The 18,063-nt window shown below is 49.2% G+C and overlaps 1 protein-coding gene across 1 annotated transcript in view; it reads right to left on the reverse strand.

The window, feature by feature from the left end:
* GPC3 (glypican 3) overlaps positions 1-18,063 on the reverse strand; it is a gene marked incomplete at its 5' end in the record, with an annotated part of 139,845 nt that overhangs the window by 23,099 nt on the left and 98,683 nt on the right. Inside the window, one exon of the mRNA XM_084268964.1 lies at positions 1,535-1,688. Within this exon, the coding sequence (XP_084125090.1) occupies positions 1,535-1,688 (154 nt within the window). The remainder of the gene's footprint in view (positions 1-1,534; positions 1,689-18,063) is intronic.

Here is an 18,063-nt window from a genome sequence, read left to right on the forward strand (position 1 = left end):
GCAAACACCCTGCAGCAGAGTAGCAGGGGGAGGACAAGTCCTCTGTTCCTACTACACGTTCACGTACCGCAGTGACAAGAGGGGTCTGAACTGCCAGACAGGCAGCGTGTCGGGAAGATCAATACAGTGATTAAACCAGCCTGGGGAGACGGGGAAAGGCAGCACGGGTTGTGTACCTGGCTGCAGAGATCACTGATGATGTTATGGGGGAGGCTGCAAGAGGAAATTAGAAACACATTAAAAATAGCATGAAGGTGTGACACGAAGATCAGGGAAAATGAAACACGTTATCTCTGCTCTCAGCGAGGGCGATGAGGATCACCTGCATTTCCTTAAAGACACTTTGATATTTAGTTCCTGGATGAAATAAAGTACCTTTTATCCTTCTCTGAATCCTGTCTTTCAGACCTAGACTGGAAGACTTAAAAAGCCTTTTCCTTTCCCATACCCAATATTTTAATATATGTATTTTATATATTTTACATAATGTGTCAATAATATTTGATATGAAACTGGCATTTAATATTTCAGCTCTCACTTCATTAAGGATATTTTAATTATCCCAGACCAATGGAAGGGAATTTATAAACATCTGTGCTTCGTTTAAGAGCTCAAATTTGCCTCTTAAACTTCAAAGCTGTAAAGCTGATTTTATCCAGGTTCAGTTGTCTGGTCTCTCAAAGAGCAACGCATAACACTGGAACCAGCATTAATTGGGCCAAACCTCCAGCCTGCAGACCCACCCATCCAGCTTACACCACTCATCCACAATGGACACAGCCTCTAACAGCCTGACCTTGCTCATGCAGGCACAACAGATGACACTGAGCTCCAGGCAGCCAGGAGAAGGATGATAGTGGTCAGTGGGTTGGGGAGAAGGCACACACCAAGGGTATCTGCAACTGCCCAAGTCACAGTTGGCCCTTCATTTTCTCCTCCCAATGGGTGACCAGGGACTACCTTATCAATAATTGTAGCCTCAAAGCACTAGGAGTGCCTCATGGCCATTTTCAGTGCAAAGTCATGACTTGTACTGGTAAACAATGCAGTTTTAGGCTCCTGAGTACCTAAATCACTTCTGAAAAATGGGTCTGAGTCATTGGTAAAAAATTACCATAGGTCTCCAAAACCCTAGATCAGAAATAACCACCAGTTGCTGCAGTCAGTCAACCCATAACAACTTTCTGATGTCTTCTAGAAAGCAGCAAATCTCATCTCTAAGCTCAAGAGCGCAGGCAGTGGCGAGGACGAGAGAAGAGAGTATCTCTGGGACCTACAGCAGCTTTGCAACCTGTCTTGAACCCCCTCCTGTGGGTTGCCCCCAGCACACCCTTGCAAACCCAGCCTGGAAAAGCAGCAGCATTCCTCCTCCAGCTGCTGTCCCTGCTGGAGCCAAGGCCAGCTGACACAACACTGAGCATCCCTGGTGCCTGCAGCAACCAGGTCTGAGCAGACCTGAGGGCAGCTCCTCACACCCCCCACAAGACCTACCACCCCCAGAGGGGCAGCCGCTGTGGAGCCACCATCCCATCACCTGCTAAGAACCGCAGCTGGTTCCTCACTCGCAGCTCTCCACCCCCAGAACCTCTGTCACATTCATCTTCATCATCGCAGTCTCCGCTTTCTTCTTCCTCCTCTGGGGTTTTGCCTGGAGCTCTTCGGCGGGACAGAGCCATCCCTTTGAGCAGCTGAAAGACAGGAGGTGCCACGGTCATTCAACAGCTTCCCTCCAACAACACTCAGGGGCATGGAGTGACAAGAGGGGAACACGGCTCACTGGGACCAGCACAGTGGGACAGGACCCCACCGTGTTCCACATGCCACAGCACTGATGAGCTCAGGTTGCTTTCTGGACAAAGCCACACACAAAACCTCAGTGGAAAGGAAAAAAGGAGAAGGAAAAACCACACTGAGTAACTCTGCCCTTCAGCTTCTGCTCAGCGAGCATCCCATGAGCTGGAGCACACCTACCAGCTGTGTGAGACCCCAGTGCCACCCAAGCTCTGGAGTCACCTACAAAATGTGTCCAGAGTTAGGCCAGAGAGAACAAAAACCACCAGCAAGAGGAATCGCTCCTCAGGGATTCTCACTGCTTTCAGGGACTAGCTCTCCCCCATCTGAGAAGCAACGGGTGTGAAAAGAACCCCTCTGGTCCGCATGAGGCTCCACAACAATAACCAAAAAGTCTCATTCCTCACTCTTGCAGTGCAGAGGATGCCAGTCAAAGGTTTTGGGATAGCCAAGCGACACAACAAAAGTATCCTTTAAAGGATGATTTAAAGCCAAGCCCTAACGAACAGGGGACAGGTTGCCCACCCCTGAGATAGGGACTCAAATGTCTCCACTGAGCCTGGGGTCAGGACTGCTTTCCAAACACACTGGGAGCTCCCACACCACCCCCTCGTTGCACACAGGAGCATCAGACACATTTTAAACCATCAGCTTCCTCTTCCCACTGACTTTTCCCATGTTGCTGTTGCTGAAAGCAGCCAGCTATTTCATCATAAACCCAGACCCACTTTGAAAAGTGTGAGTCAGCCAGTTAATATATGCTGAAAATTTCTATCACTACCACTCTGCTGTTAAAAGCCTTCTCCAATTTAATCTCAGCACTAAAAAATAATAATGAAAAGGATAAGTAACAGAGAAGATACTGCAGACTGGGAGCTCTCTGCATACTTCAGGGGCTTAGTTAGTTCCATCCATCGCAGCAGCATGCGTGCCTTTCAAGGCATTTTTTAATATCTGGAATCTAGGTTATATTTTTAAACTATTAAGCTAGTCTTAGAAAACAGTTTCTCAAATATTTAGCTGCTGAAGTTTATACAGCCTTGGAGGAATGCTTTCAGCATCTGGCTCGCTCTGTCCATGGCAATGTCCACATACCTCAGTTTTTATATTAGAGGAGCAGAATGTAATGAAAAACAAATGGCTGGAGACGAGACCCCGGCGGGTTCCTGAGCTGCGTCTCGTGGGGAGCAGCAGCACAGCAAACCCCCCATGGCCTGTGTGGAAGCCCATCTGGCCTGACAGCCCTGCCCGGTCCCACATCCATGGTCAGCAGGAAAATGCAGCCCCTCTTGCCAAAACTCAGGGGATGCTTTTCCGTGGCCTTCAACAGCCCTTGGCTCGTGCTGGACAGGTTCCCTCTTCAGGAATTCTGCTTTATTTCGACATTTATGGGTCTTTCCCAGAGCACAGCGGAACAGCAAGAGAACCACCACCAAACAAACAAGGTAAAAGCAGCACTAGGGGTAGCACGGGGAAGAGCTTTGGATCAAATGAACGTGACATCTCTGCACCACCCTGCTCCTTCCTTTTCCAGGACAAAAGTTCCATCCTCAGCCACGTGCTCCCCAGCTGCCAAGAGCCACGGGGAGATTCAATGAGCCAAACTTTGAAGCCAGAGATACAAACCTACCAGCATCATTAGCTGGCACATAGTGGAAACCACACCCCACTGTGCTGGTGCATCCAGATCCTGAAGCACTGTAGAAATCCTCAGTTTTGGCCAGAGCAGTGACCACAGGCCCGCTCACCAACCATTATACAACCTCCCCAACGGTGTGCACTCTTTATGAAATTATATTTGGTGAACTGAATGTAGATTCCCTGTCCTTAAATAGTACGTGGAGCTAACTGTACTCTAACATTACAGTTTATTCATATCCTGTGGTTTAAAGCCTATAGTAAGATGCAAGAAAATACATAGTCCAGTGACTGCTGAAGTGGTGTGTAACAACGAGATAGCTCTAACTTAATCACAAGCCATCCAGCTGCAAGAGTTTACAGCTGTATGCACTCCTCTTCGCTAAACCATAATGGCAAAAATACACTATAATGTCCCCAGTGTAAACTAGAGCACTAACTGTGGGAGTCCAGGCTCAGGCACGCAGCTCTGAGGTGTCTGCAGAGCACTGGCCTCCTGCCTGCACGACCACCGTCCCACCACAGTCACTGGGGCTGGACAAGCCCACCAGGGCAGGAGACACGTGGGTCACTCGCTCTGTCGGCTCAGACACGCATCGGTTCTCTTTCCAGTCTCCCCCCTTTCCAGTCATGACCCTCTGGATGGCTGGGTGGGCAGTGCTGTGGTACCTCTGCTGCCCTGCTCGATGCCGGATCACCGGCACAAGGGATGCCGGGCAGCCCTGGATGGTGTCCCCACACATCTTTGCTGCTTGGCTTGTCCCATGGTCTTCCTACAGCTTAAAAACCGAGCCAGATGGGAACGGTGTGCCGAGCCTTTCCGCCAGGAAAGGTCTCCAGGGCATCCCAGCATGATTTACACAATTATTCATAACCCTACAGTGACCAGACCAAAACAGCTGCAGCAACGCAGGGTAATGACTCAGCTGGATTTGGATGGGCCACCGTATGTTGAAATCTTTGTAACTCCTCAGTCTTTACAACCACTTTACTCAGACCTCACCAGCCCACCAGCCCACTGAGCAACCTGGCCTTGTTTTTCCAATTTTTACATAAACAGTGAGAGCTGCAACATACTTTTTATCATCAATCTCTCCTCTCCGAAAAGAAAACAGCACCGTGTTCCTTGGACTGTGGTTTAATAGTTGTGTTCTGCTTCTGGAAACTACGCCTGCGGTATGGCAAACAGCAATTTGAGCAATACCCCAAATCCTGCCCACAAATTCAGATAAAATATCTCCAGTGAGCTACAAGCACTGTGCTCCTTTAGGGCAGAAATCATCCCTTTCAACACACTTCAAAAATATGTAAAGCAAAGAGAACAGCCAAACAGATTATTAAGGGGAGTAGAAGACTTTTAGAAAAAACAGTTAATTCCTCCATGAGTTTAGGGGAGAAGCCTGATTGATATTTGTAATCTTTTGGTGGACAGAGCTGTCATTTAATTTAGCTTGCATGACTGAAAGAATTTAATAAAAGTGTTCCACAGAGTTTCGCTGGAATTCTTTGCATGTTTTGAGTAAGCCTCTGGAATACGATCAAACCTAAGAAGCTGGAGAGGACGGAGACTGAACTTGCAGCTAAAATAATATTCAGGACTGAAATATACACTTAATAATCAAGTGTTTGCATCCAGGAGGAAAAAAGTGCCTTAGTGGAGAAACTCCCCTGGATCCCCGGCCGCATGTCGAGGTGCTGCCTGGCATCGCTGAGGCACCACAGACTGGACCCTGCAGTGAAAACCAGCCCCTGGCTCTGCTAGAAACCTTCCAAAACTCAACCAAACCCACCAACTCAGGGCTGTCTGCAATCTTGGGATGCCTTCCTTTGATAACAGAGAGTTTTAGAGGAGCAAAGGTGTTATTTCTCTTTGCATTGCACAAGACGCCCGCTCCAGCCATGCGCTTTCAGGTACCCAACAGAGATGCCACTGAACTTCCCACGCAGTTCCCGAGATTCCTGACAGGTCAGGCCTTTTCTGGTTTAAATTCCAGCCTGCTGAAAGCATAGGGCTGGAGGGGGGGCAGAAAAAACTAGATCTTATGGCCAATCCTAACCTTGAAATGTGCAATACTGAATAATTTATGGGTGGCTTTTAAATCAGGGCAGCATCATGGGAAACGTGCAGATTTTCACACGATACTGTTCCCTGTTAACAGCTCATTACAATGTACAGAAGTATATTCCCATTATGAAATACAGCTGGGCTTGTTTTGCTTACGAAGGTCATTATCTGATCCCAAGCTAGAATCAGGGGAAGGAACCCATTTTAAAAGGCTGAAGTTGTGGACTTCTTGCAAACTCATGTGTTTTGAATTTTGTGGCCTGATCACAGGCAGGCATGCAACAGGAGAATCGATTCTCTCCACTTCCCCTGCTTATTAGCCCTGGAAATAGCATGGAAAAAAATATGTTTTATTAGCAAATACTTACTTTATTATTTAACTAACCCTCATTGTGACATCTCATGGTGCCTTCCACTTCACTTTCTTATTTCCCAGCTCCATTCAGTTTATCCTTTCTGTGGACAGGGGTCTTGGTGGCAGAAGAGCGTGTGTATGAAGAACCTCAAGGCAACATCAACACCACCATTCTCACTCGCCTTTTCCCAAGCTCCAGAGAGCTTCCTCCCTCTTGGGCAGCAACAAAATACAGCAAATGACAGAAAACCTCAATGTGCCCTGGCACTGAGCACCAAATGCCATTTAAAAATAAGGATATTTAAAGCTTTTAAAATATCTGTAAACACCAGGATTTGTGCTTTTGTCTTCCAAGAGTGAGCGCTTGCGTGCACAGGCAGGCATCACTGCTCTTCCAGCCACATTGGTTCATGGACAGAAGAGCCTGTTTTGGCAGAAGGACACCCAAAATAGGTTTCCTTACAGCCATTCCAGTTGAACCCACCTTGGCAGCACAGACGTAGCAGAGAAGAAACCTGTTCCTAACTGTGCTCCTGTTTGAAGTTCAGCAGAACAAGCAGTGATCACTAATCAAATGTTAATAAAGTGGAAGCAGCCTTTGGAGCTGGAAAAGTCATTTCTAGTGCTTGGAAAAACAATGAGTTGGGTATGTCAGCTGCTCTAAGAGCACATCCTGCCCTTCCCTGTGCTGCCTGCTTCAAGACATCACCGTTTTGCACTGCTGAAGCTGAACTCAGCAGTCCAAGCCCCTGGCAGCACCTCATGTCTGTTCAGGGCAGAGTGGGCAAGGGATAGCCCCAGGATGCCCTTCCCATGGGTCACTCCTGCTTTCAGGCTCCTCACCAGGAGGCCAAAAGGGGTGAACTGTAACTCTGAGTTTATATTGTGGCTCTTCAGCCATAAAAGTGTTTCAGTCTTTACTTGCAGTACTCAAAATACCATGTCCTGCAACAGGAAAATCCCTACCATCCATCATTCAGGGTCTACCAGCACAGCAGGGACCCCCTTTACTGTCTTCACAGGCTCCAGAGGAGATGCTCTCAGCTGCCAGTAAATCAGTTTTCCTGGTCACTCTCCTGATAGCACAAAGAAGCTGGTGACAACAGTGAATTATTGGCCAAAGGGTGGCCCTACTTTATGGATCATCAGCTTAATTCTAGATTAGCTATCAAAACTGACAACATCCCTATGGGTAAAAGAAGACAGATAAAGACCCCTAAGTGCTGGCAGTAATTAAAATGCGCCCAGACTGGACAGTAAATCTCTTCCGACAGCAGCAGGGGCTGCCAAGCCGTTATGGATGGCTCTGGTTCGGTGACGGCAGCCTGGTGCCCAGGACAGGATGCTGCCCCAGACACAGGGGTTAAGCCCTCGCTGGCACAGCAGCAGGCAGAGGGACAGGGTGCTGCCTGCTCTCCCCCAGGCAGGGGACGTGTCGCTTCCCCGACTCGAACAAATGCTCATTCATCACCGGGCACATGCGAAAAAGATTACTTGGGCTTTACGACCGGCTCATTCACCTTATATCCAGTTCCTTCCCCTTCCACTCCACAGCTATTTATGGCTTGTTTTTGTGCAGTGGGAGAGGAAGGAACAGGACTGTGTGGGTGCCGAGCAGAGCCATGAGGTGCAGCCCAACCTGCTGGGGACTTGGGCAGTCCCTGCCTGCTTCTGGTTCATCTGGAGCCCTGCATTGGCGTCCACACCAGTGAAATGCTGCATTTCTCTTTGTGAGCTGCTACAGCTCCTTCTCCAGTGCTTCAGCATCCCTTCCTACCCCCTCCATCGAACACAGACATCCCTCAAACTCCAAAACCCAATTCTTAAACCAAGCATTGAACACATGGTTGGACCAGGCAGTAGATGCCTTCAGCACCTTCCTGGAGTCTGCCTGGACCTTTTCCTGCTAGGACTGGACAGACACCTACAAGCTAGAAGTGACATAGGATTGCAGCTCTGCTTTGCTTTGCCCAGGCTGACCTGCACCATTGTCCATCTCAATCTCTGCCACAGCGCCCAAAACTGCTCCAGATTTGGTGCTACTTGTGCCAGAGCACCTCCTGAGGACATTTCATTTGGTGCACTACTCACTCCTTACAGAGCAGACCGTGCTAATGCTGTGGGTAGACCTTTAAACCTGCATCAGGATAAAAGCAGGTGTTTGGGCTTTCAGACTGCCTTGGAGAGTGAAACGTGGAAACAAAGTCACCAAAAGAGCTTTCCTCACCAGGCAGATAACCACCTATGCCTGTGGAGGGTAGCAAAGGCATTGCAAAGGTGTTCCCTTCCTTGCTACCTGCAAGGACTCTCTGCTTCAAACCTTTATGACATCATTTTGTCATTGGCATCATATTCCTGTTTTTTCAGCTTCTCAGGCTCCTTCCAGCAGCCCCATCTCCTTCCCATCTCCTTCCCACACGCTCTGCATCACTAGGCAGGAGAACCTGGACCAATGTCTCCACCTGCCCTGCAGCCGCTCCCCAAGGGGTTGGCAGTGAAGGGGTGTGGGAGCCTACACGTGCCAGCCCCGTCACCGCTATTCTGCCTGGTTTGTTCCGTTTCTGCAGAGGGGACAAGCGTGCCCGAGCAGGGTGCGCAGGAGCGAGCGGGGCCCCGCAGCCCCCTCAGCGCCCACCGGCTCGGCCGGGACGTTCCCTCCCGGCTCGGGCTGCGCCGCGCGCGGCCGCTGTCCGGGCTCCTGCGGGACGAACATCTCGGCCTCGGCACCAGGTGGGAAACGGAGCCCAGAGCTGCACCGGAAGGATATTTTAAACACCGCTCCCCCCTTCTCCTTCTGCCACACAAATGAGGCAAATCTCTGACCCAGCTGCTTCCCTTTTCCCCTAAAATTTCCCAGCAGCCAGAGACCTCTCAAATGGTGTATTTCTGTGCAATGTCACCTTGCAGAGAGGCTTCTGCCAGAACACCAGCCCCTCTCCTCCCGGCCACATCCTTCCCCCCCAGGGGCTGCTCTTTGTAGCTTTCCTTTTGCATTCACTTCACCCCACGGCACTGGAAGCCCCCAAACCATCTGCAAGCAGCTCTGCTGAATGTCCCCAGCGCCACAGAGCTCTCACAGGGGACCAAACAACTGCCTCATAAGCCAGTTATCTCCTAGCAGACAAGACAACCCCTGTGCAGAGCTAATTACCAAGCAGCTGATGTCAGCAGAGACTTAAATCAGGGAGGAGGAAGAGGAGGATTCTATGGCAAACATCCCCCCCCACCCCCAACCCTCTTAGCTAGGGAGGAGTGAGCAGCTGGTCTGCCCTCCCTGGGGACCTGCAGGCCACTGCACCAGGGCAGGTTGTGCCTGGCTGAGTCCTGGACATGGTCTTTGGGACCTGAGGGTCAGCAGCCTCCAGTGTCCTGTGGCCAACCTCTACTTCCATCCAAAAGCCACCGCTCCATCCCGCACGGAGAGCAGACCAGGGTTCCACAGGCAGGACTGGGCTGGGGCTGGTGCTGCTGGGGAAGGTGTCCAGCTGGAGCAGGGAGCCCAGAGCCCCCAGCTCTGCTGCCACAAGTATTTATGCACTTCACATTAAACAGGCATTCAACTGAGATAAACCAGACCAGGAATAATCCCAGAAACAGGGTCTCTCCAGCCTCTGTGGTCCCTAATTAATGGCTGATGGCTGGGCTGGCTCCTGGGCAAGGTCACAGCCCTCCTCTGCATTCAGAGCATGGCTGTTGCTTGCTAAAACCCAAAGAGGAGAAAATTTAACTTCAAAAACACAGCTTTTCCAGTGACAATATTGGCACCTGCTTCCTGGGATGGGTCTACACAAAAGATGAGGAAACATGCAGGCTCCAGCACAGGAGCTGCTGATACATCAGGGTGTACCTCATTATTGGTCCCAAATGCATCCAACAGAAACAGACCCCGCAAGGCTCAGACCTCCAGAGCCACAGGCACCCTGCCCGGGCTGATTCTCCCACACAGACTCACAGCCACCAGCTGAGCAGCTGAAGCAACTCAGCATTTCTATCAGGTTCAAAGCCGGTGACTTTATGCCCTCCCCCAGGGAGACCCAACGCTGGCAGAGGAAGCCCCGAAACGCACCTACCCGAGTCTCACCCTCAGCATTTAGGAGAATATGTGCTGCATGCAAAGGTCAGCAAACTCCTTCCGCTCTGGTGGGCAGGAGGCATCCAAGGGCTCCTGCCAAAAATAAAGAGTCATTTCCTGCCCATCATGATATGTCCTGATGACTCGGACACCCATCCTCCGCCAGCTGCCTCCGGGCTCCCCGTGCTTCGCCAGGCAGCATCTCCTTACATGTGTCCTCAGAAAGGCCAGCCAAGCACATTTTCTCCATTCAAATGTCGTTTCCTTGCAATACAGTCGTGCAAGGCCACAGGCAATGAATACCCCTGCAACCTAAACTTCCCTGTCTGCTGCCCGGCCGGATCTCACGGTGTCTGCCCCAACAGCAACAGAACTAAAATACAACCTGGTCTTTGCAGTCAGTTATGTGTCTAAGGCAAGCTAAGAAGTTTAACGAGCAACAGCATTAATTGAGAGAGCCCTCCTGAGCCCAGAAGGTCATTTACACCTGCCCCGATGCAGACAGGTCTTGCCGTCTGGGGACAGGGCTGGCCAGCACAGAGACCAGCCTAATTACCAACATCTGCTTTGTCAGCAGGCATAAGAAAGGGAGCCAGGTTAGAAATTATTCATTACCTAAAACCTACAAACCTCTTGCACTTTCTGACAGCAGTGCAGCTTGGATGAAAGCTGCAGCAGCCTGTGCCAGCCACTGCCTCCACAGAGGTGGGAAGGAGCATCCAGAGAGGTCCCGGGAGCAGCCAGTGCTTTAAAAAAGGGACCACCCTTTCTCAGAACAGGGTTGCTGTGGAGGGGTACAGGTCTGATGGCTCTTTTATTTCAGTCCAGGAAAACTCTGGTGAGATTTGTTACAGGAAGGATGCTTTTGAGATCAGAAGATGAACCGCTTCAGCCAGCTAACATCTTTCTGCACACCTCACACTGCCCTTTTCATCAAAGGGATGCCAAATGAGTGAGTGCTTTCAGCTCCTTCCATACAAGATACCCACAAACACACAGCAGCCCGAGCAAGCAGGCTCGGGAAGGATTCCCCCGCTACCCATCCCTGGCTGGTGTTGGACACCAGACACACATTAATGTTTCTAGAAGAAAAGAATGCCATGAATGCACCTTGTTCCCACTGCAGACAGAGTGGTGAAGCAGCAAAAATCACCAGCTCAGACCTTCCCATCACATGAAGAGGGTCAGGATGGAGCAGGAATCTCACAGGCATCCCAGCTCAGGGAAAGCTGCCTGCATGGCACACCACAGCTGGGTGCAATCCCGAAGCACAGCCCAGTGTGCAGAGCTGACTGCCCTGCCTGCAGCGTGTCTCAGCGCTGCTTCTCCTCCCTTCCCCTGAGAACATCGCCACTGAGCCGTTACACACCATCAGGCTGGAATCAAAAGTTATTGTTAACGAGGCTTTTGCTGGGAAACAGAAGCAATCAGATTTGTTCTGCAGCCAAGGAGACCACAGGTTACCTCCCAGGCCTGCTCTGGACAATGGAGATTGGCTCCCTGAATCCCAAAATCCCGTCTCACTCTGGACCCCACTTTAAAAACCTCGACAGGAAGCCAAATTCTGGAGAAAAACACATAAATGAGAAACCTACCAATCATCCCACTAACACCAGAGCGAGCTGTGTGCTGTGTCACTACCAGAGGACACCAACCCTGGACACCCACTGATGAAATTACCAGCCCGAGTCACGGCACAAGGCGACACTCCAAACAACCAGCGAGGCTCAGAATAACTACAATTAACTGTTAATTTGGTACCAGTGTTTCCGCTTACACTGTGTTTTGCTGCACAAGGATTTCTCCAGGTTTCTTTCCTCCACAACAGGATAAACTCCAGTGCTGGCACAGGATATCTGGTGTTTGTTTTAAAGCACTGCTGTGCATCAGCTGCGTGTTTTGGACACAAAAGCAAACGTATCCCTTTTAAAGGTGGGGTTTTTCCCAGCTGATTTCCACAGCATTGTTTGGAGGCTGGTCCCTGCAGGACACACCTGAGGCACCTGCCTCCTGGCTGGAGCTGAAGCTATGAGGGCAAAGTTGAATCCCTCCTCATTCATGAGACCACAGTGACCAGGGAATTTCAGGGAAGGAGAGTGATAAATGCTATTTGTTACCCAAAGGTTACCAACACCTAACAATAAACTAGTGTGGAAACCAGCCAAAATTGCTACCCAAACAAGCTCAGCCCCAGCTTCCTGGTCTTGCTGAGAAAAGCAAGGAGCCAGATTCACTACCCAGGAAAGCTTTGCTGCTCCTATAGTCCCAGTGGAGCCAAACATCTATTCCAATACTAAGTGGTGGAACACCACAGATGAATGAAGCATCTCTCAGAAAGGCAAGTGGGATTAGCACAAAGGGGACATGGATGTGACATTCCCTTTCATACCAATAAAGGAGATATATGGCTTCGTACAGGAACGCACCTTTCCCAGTCCCTTCCCGTGTATTCCTGAAATTCATTGCCACAGGAAAGACAATTAAAGTAGGAAGGACAAGGAAACAGAGAATCTTCTCTCAAAAAGAGACAGCTCTGCAGTCCCATTATTTACAAAAAAAAAAAAAAAAGACAGGCAGCTGTGGACCAAAGGACTTGGGTGCTCCAAGGAAAATTCCACAATGAATTATTTTCTCCAAAGACTGGCTATTGACAGGCATTTTGGCATTCCCTTCAGTAACTCAGCTGGTCAGTAAGGAACAGCAGCCATAGCTGGGTTCACACAGTACGCAGGGGATGCTCAGCCCTCAGCGCAGCTCCAACTTCGTGGTCGCTGAGCAGTACCAGAAACGTGCCTATTTACCGCCCTTTCCTCACTGCAAATGGGAAATACCTCACATTCCACAGCGAATTTAACTGCACAAGCAGTAAAGCAGGGGGCTTAGCAGCACAGCCCTTATGCTCCGCTGTCCCGTGCAAGACCGTAGGCAAACCAGGCAGACTTCAGCAAACACAGCCCAGATTACGCCTCTCTGAAACACCCATGCAAACACAGCGGGCCCAATTAATCTCAAGCTGTTAACGAAAACCCACGTCCGGTGACCCACAGGTACAGTGTTCCCACAACAAACCCGATAACACCAGGACACTGGCTGATAGGGTCCCGCCGGGCGGTGTCTGGCGTGAGCAAACGCCGCCTCTCGCTAAGGGGGGAAGGAGGGGTTTGGGTTTAAAAAGCAACCCGGCAGTCAGATAGGTTCAAATTTAATTACATTCTCCTTACAGAGGGTCCCACTTCCCCTGATTTAACTGGCCTGGCAAGACCCTGTAATTGCCACTTGCATTCGGAGTGGGAGAGCGTTTACCCCGCGCGTTAACGAGAGCCCAGGCACGGCTCAAAGGCAGGATGGAGTTAGTCTTTAAGCACCAGGCCTAGACTTGGTGGAGCTACAGATTACTTTGTGTAGTAAAAGAAGAATTAGCTGATCCATTCCAAAATGCATTTATCATTAAAATAAAAATCTTCTGTCATTTTATTTAATAGCCTCAGTAAGAAATAGCTGCAATGTCTGGTCGCCTTCAACAACATGTGGTTTTAATACTTTAATTGTTACAAACTGTTTAATAATGTTCAACAAAAGGCGTGTCCAAGTAATTATTGTGTTTATTAACATTTCTTTTGAGGACTTGATAAATTATACTACGCATATACAGCACTTCAGACTCTGTAGTGTTAACTTACTAAATTTAAAAGTGGAAAATTAGCCAAAAGCGACTTGTTTGGGGGCAATTTAAATATTGTATTTTCGAGTGATAAGCGTTGCACGTCACATTACTTAACAATCTGGCAGTTTGTGTGTCTTTCTAATTATTATGCTGCTTCATCTGGCTAGGGAATTAGGCTACAGTGGGAATAACAAACCCCACAAAGCCTAGCAGGCCACAGAGAGATGTGATTTCATCAAATTGTCAAAGTCACGGATTTTTCTGAAGGGAAAATATATTCCTGAAAAATCCTCAGCTCCCCAGGGGGTCCCATATTAAGCTCAATAGTTTTTCCTGCTTGGAGCCACCTGGGACAGGGTCCAGCAAGGCAACCAACCCCCTGTGACCCCACATCTCCCTGAGGGAGCACCTAGAGCTGCCCCAGGCACGGAGAGCAACCGTCACACCATCCGGACAGCTCGTTTGCAGGTTCCCCGTACGCCTTGAGCAGGGTCCAGATCTGACCCTTGGCTACCCCGAGCATCGTTCCCCATGGTGGGGTTAAACTCCCTTTGCCGGTCCCTGATGCTCTGCCATACTCTGTATTCTGAGCAAAGGGGCTGAGAGAGACTCGGGCACAAGGGCACCGCGCTGTTCCCAGGCCTATTCTGTTTACATTTGATTCAATCAAGTTGTGGCCTTTTGGCCTCTTTCCAAATTAACTTCTGGGTGACCTCTGCCGTGCCCTCTCCCAGCAGCCAGGCTGCAGGGAAACAGCCCATTAAACCTACAAACAAATATAGGACATATTGGTTGATCAACCCAGCTTCAAACGCAGCTCTTGAACTGCCAGGACGTGCTCTTTTTGCAGACTTCCAGTCTATTTTGTCTTTGGTCATTCTCACCTCTGAGCCTCCTTTTTTTTTTTTAATCTTTCCCTCTCTTTCCAGCTAGAGTTCCAGGGTTTACTGCCTCATAAAACTTCTCAATTTTGTTCTCATCCTCCTGCAAACCCCACGAAGAGCCATGCGAGGCGCTTTCACATGGGGCTTGCTGCAGGACCTGGGACTCCGAGCACGTGAAGGCAGCGAGATCCTGCTTGGAGTTGCGGGGGGGACACACAGCTGTAATACTCCAAGAAATTGTGTGTTCCCCTTATGTCCAAGGAAATAAATCAGAGCGGGTTTCTCAGGGTCTGTGAAAGCATATTGCCTGGATTCTGATCCCCAAAGGGTTTGTGTGGGTTTTTTTTCAAGAGCTTATATGGTAGTTAGATTTCTGGCTAGAGAATATGCAATATGGATAAAAACACAGTCCCTATATGGGGCAATAAATTACAGATTGTTTGATGTGGAAACCAAAGAACTGTCAAACTCCAGTATATCTGAAATATTCTAAATGAGCCCTAAACTCCAGTGTCTGGAAAAGTACAATATGTTTCCAGGCCCTTCAGTCCTGTAAAGACACATCTCCCCCTGTTAAGTTTCCTTTTATGGATTTTAGTCTTCATTTTTGGTGGCATTTCCTCCCTCCTTTTCTTCCTATATTATACTCTTCCTCATAGAGATGTTCCCATGATAAACATCTGGATTTATCTAAGCATAAAATGGGATCAGAATCGGGCACAGGCTTAAACAGTTAAGTGCAGTAAGGATGGGGGTAAAGCATCTGCTTCAATGGTGTCAGAGCACCGTAAGCACTGCTGAGAGCAACAGTCAGCTGGGGACCAAGAGGGAGGACTAAGTGTGTCACACTGGCTGATCTGGTACCCACAGTTTCCACCCCTGCTGCATCCTCACACCAGCATCCTTCAGGTCTCTTCTCCAGAGCCTTTCCCAGGAAGAGGTTCAACAGGAGGTCACCAACGTGCAGAGCACCCGGGCTGTGGGACATGGGACTCTGTGCACATCTGTTAAAACTTGAACCTCATCCTTATCTGTCAGCCACCTAAACATCCCCATTGTGGGAGGAAAATCGAGCGACCAGAGGAAACAGCTCTCCGTGCACACCACTTTTTGCCTAGGGATGCTACCAAGTCACAACACAAACCCCAAACCTGAGCAAGACCTCGTGCTGACACAGAATAACCTTTCAATTTCAATATAGTTTCACGTGTGAGATGAGTGAAAACCCTTCTAGCTAGAAACAGACCCCATCCACTCTGGGAAATAAAAGTTAGGAACCATTTCCAACTCATTTTCCTGAAGGTGACCCTTGGCCTCCCAGCTGAGATAACAATGCTAATATTTATGGATGGGCTGTTCATGCCTCTGGGCACACAGCAAAAATAACTCAAATCAAAACTTGGTAGACATCTAACAGAAGGGGAAAAAAACTAAAAATAAAAATCTTTACTTCCAATATGGCAACAATAAACCATCTCACCCTTGACAAATGGCACCACCCACAGTCACACGTTTGGGTGAAACAAAAGCAGTCTGGAGCCCTGATGTGATACGTAGGCAGCACTGAGAGGGACTCGTCCCAAAAGGACTGGCTACTCAGGTAGTAAGCTTTACTCATGGATTTACTTGGTTAAAGGTCCAAACTAATACAATTCAGCAAACTCTTACCTCCCCTGCTCTCTGGGATAAGATTTCTATGCTTCTTTCAGTGCCCACAGATTTGTTCTAAGGCACAGAGCCCGTTCTCCTTTCAGACCATAAAACATTGATACGAATTTCTCATGTACATGTGTGTGCTTACCCAGATTCTGTTGGAGAAGACACCAACTAATGAGTGAGCATGATTTCCACACACAACACGTTTGCCAAACTCAGGCAAGCTTGAAAATGTGGCATTCTGCTGAAAGAACACGCGTTCCTCCCCAGCGTGAGCAGCCTGGGGTAGACTGAAGCCAAGACACCAGCAAATGACAGACATGAGCAACAATCTACAAGTAAAAGTGAAAGCTGTGGAACTCTTAACAACAATTGCACTAAGTAGCACAGCTCCTGAGTCTACCCACATCCACAGAATCCAAACTGCAGCTCCAACACAACACACAGGGAGGAATTGATTCTACAGAAGTAGGTTCAAGATTTACTGGTAGTGACATGGGGAATCCCACTAACAGCCCTGAGTGCTACCAACACTGGGAAAGACACTCTTTTCTCTGAAAGATTCTGCATGTTTGAAAACCCCTGAAAGCCACCGTTGGCTTCAGCTTGGCAGATCAAGAGATTTTCACCCCCCTTAGCCCAGGCATCCCTATCGCTTCCCAGATCTGAAGCCAACACCTGAAACACACAACTGTAAGTCATCCGGAGCTGCTCCCTCCACATTTCCTACTCTTTGGCACTCAAGATGCATTCCAGATGTGAAGGAGAGCGCAAAACTTCTGTAGGCCAAGAAAATAAGTGTGATGGTGAACTATGACACCCCAAATCCCAAATTTAAGTGACCTCTGCAGTTACTTTACTGGTATACAAGCTACTTACCACAGACTATGGACCCTCTGCAGGGATAGCTAGGTTCATAACTAATTTTCCCAAATCACTTCCTATTTTTCTCCTGATTTTATTCTCACCCCCCCTCTTTCTCAAACACAACACTATAAGAGGTTCAGTGTTTTTCAGGCTCTCATATTTATGACGTTGAATCCAAAACAACTCCCTTGCCCCCCCATAACACGTTCCAACCTCATATTGCAAGCCAAGGAAGAGAAGCGCTGTAAGACACCACGGTCACCCCCTTACCACTACTTTTCCCAGAGCAGTGGCTGACAAAGACACTCTGGGTTCGGCCCAGCAATGTTTACCCGGGGTCTCTTGTTCCACAAATCTCTGCTCCTCAGCAGCCTACCTAGGCTGTTCAGCAAAGACCTAACTTGACCCAAGGTGGCAGCCAGCTTTTCACAACCACTTCATGTCAGCAGTTTCAAGTACACTAATAACCGTGTTTTGTTCAGCGCGACTTTCTCACTGCGAACAGCAAAATATCATTATCACCTGCAGGTTGAAGCCTGCCCTCTACCCCATTTAATAGGGAGCTGATTATGCTATTCCCCCCCTTTTCATAATTACAGGCTGTTGGCAGATGGCATGGCTGGGCATGGGGAGAAAGGCAGAGCGAGCTGTGCTGCCACTGCCCACCGCTGGCTCCCACGTGCCAGGGTGCTCCCGGGGACCCCGAATCCATCGCTGCATCCTGCTCCCAGACAGTGGCTAATGAGGCGTGCCTGCAGCAGAAGGTGCAGGGGTTAAACTGGGAACTGCTGTGAAAACAGTGGCTGGCAGCCTCGGGAGCAGGAAAGCAGAGGTTAGCAGAAAAGTCGCTAAGGCAGCAACTTCAGACAGACCAGCCCTCCCAACCCACCCAGCCAGGAAGCAAAGCTGGGCTTAACCCCGGGAACCCACTGCTGCCAAAAGCCAGAGCAACCCTAAACAACCAGTAAGAACTCTCTCTGTAGAGACTGGGCAGCTCAGTTGTATTAAGAGACTGTGTTACTATCCAAGTATTTATCCTGCAAGGTCCTAACGCTGTGTCCCTGCAAAACA

This window comes from Gallinula chloropus (genome assembly GCF_964237585.1).
Source record: "Gallinula chloropus genome assembly, chromosome: 11".
Taxonomy (NCBI): Eukaryota; Metazoa; Chordata; class Aves; order Gruiformes; family Rallidae; genus Gallinula; species Gallinula chloropus.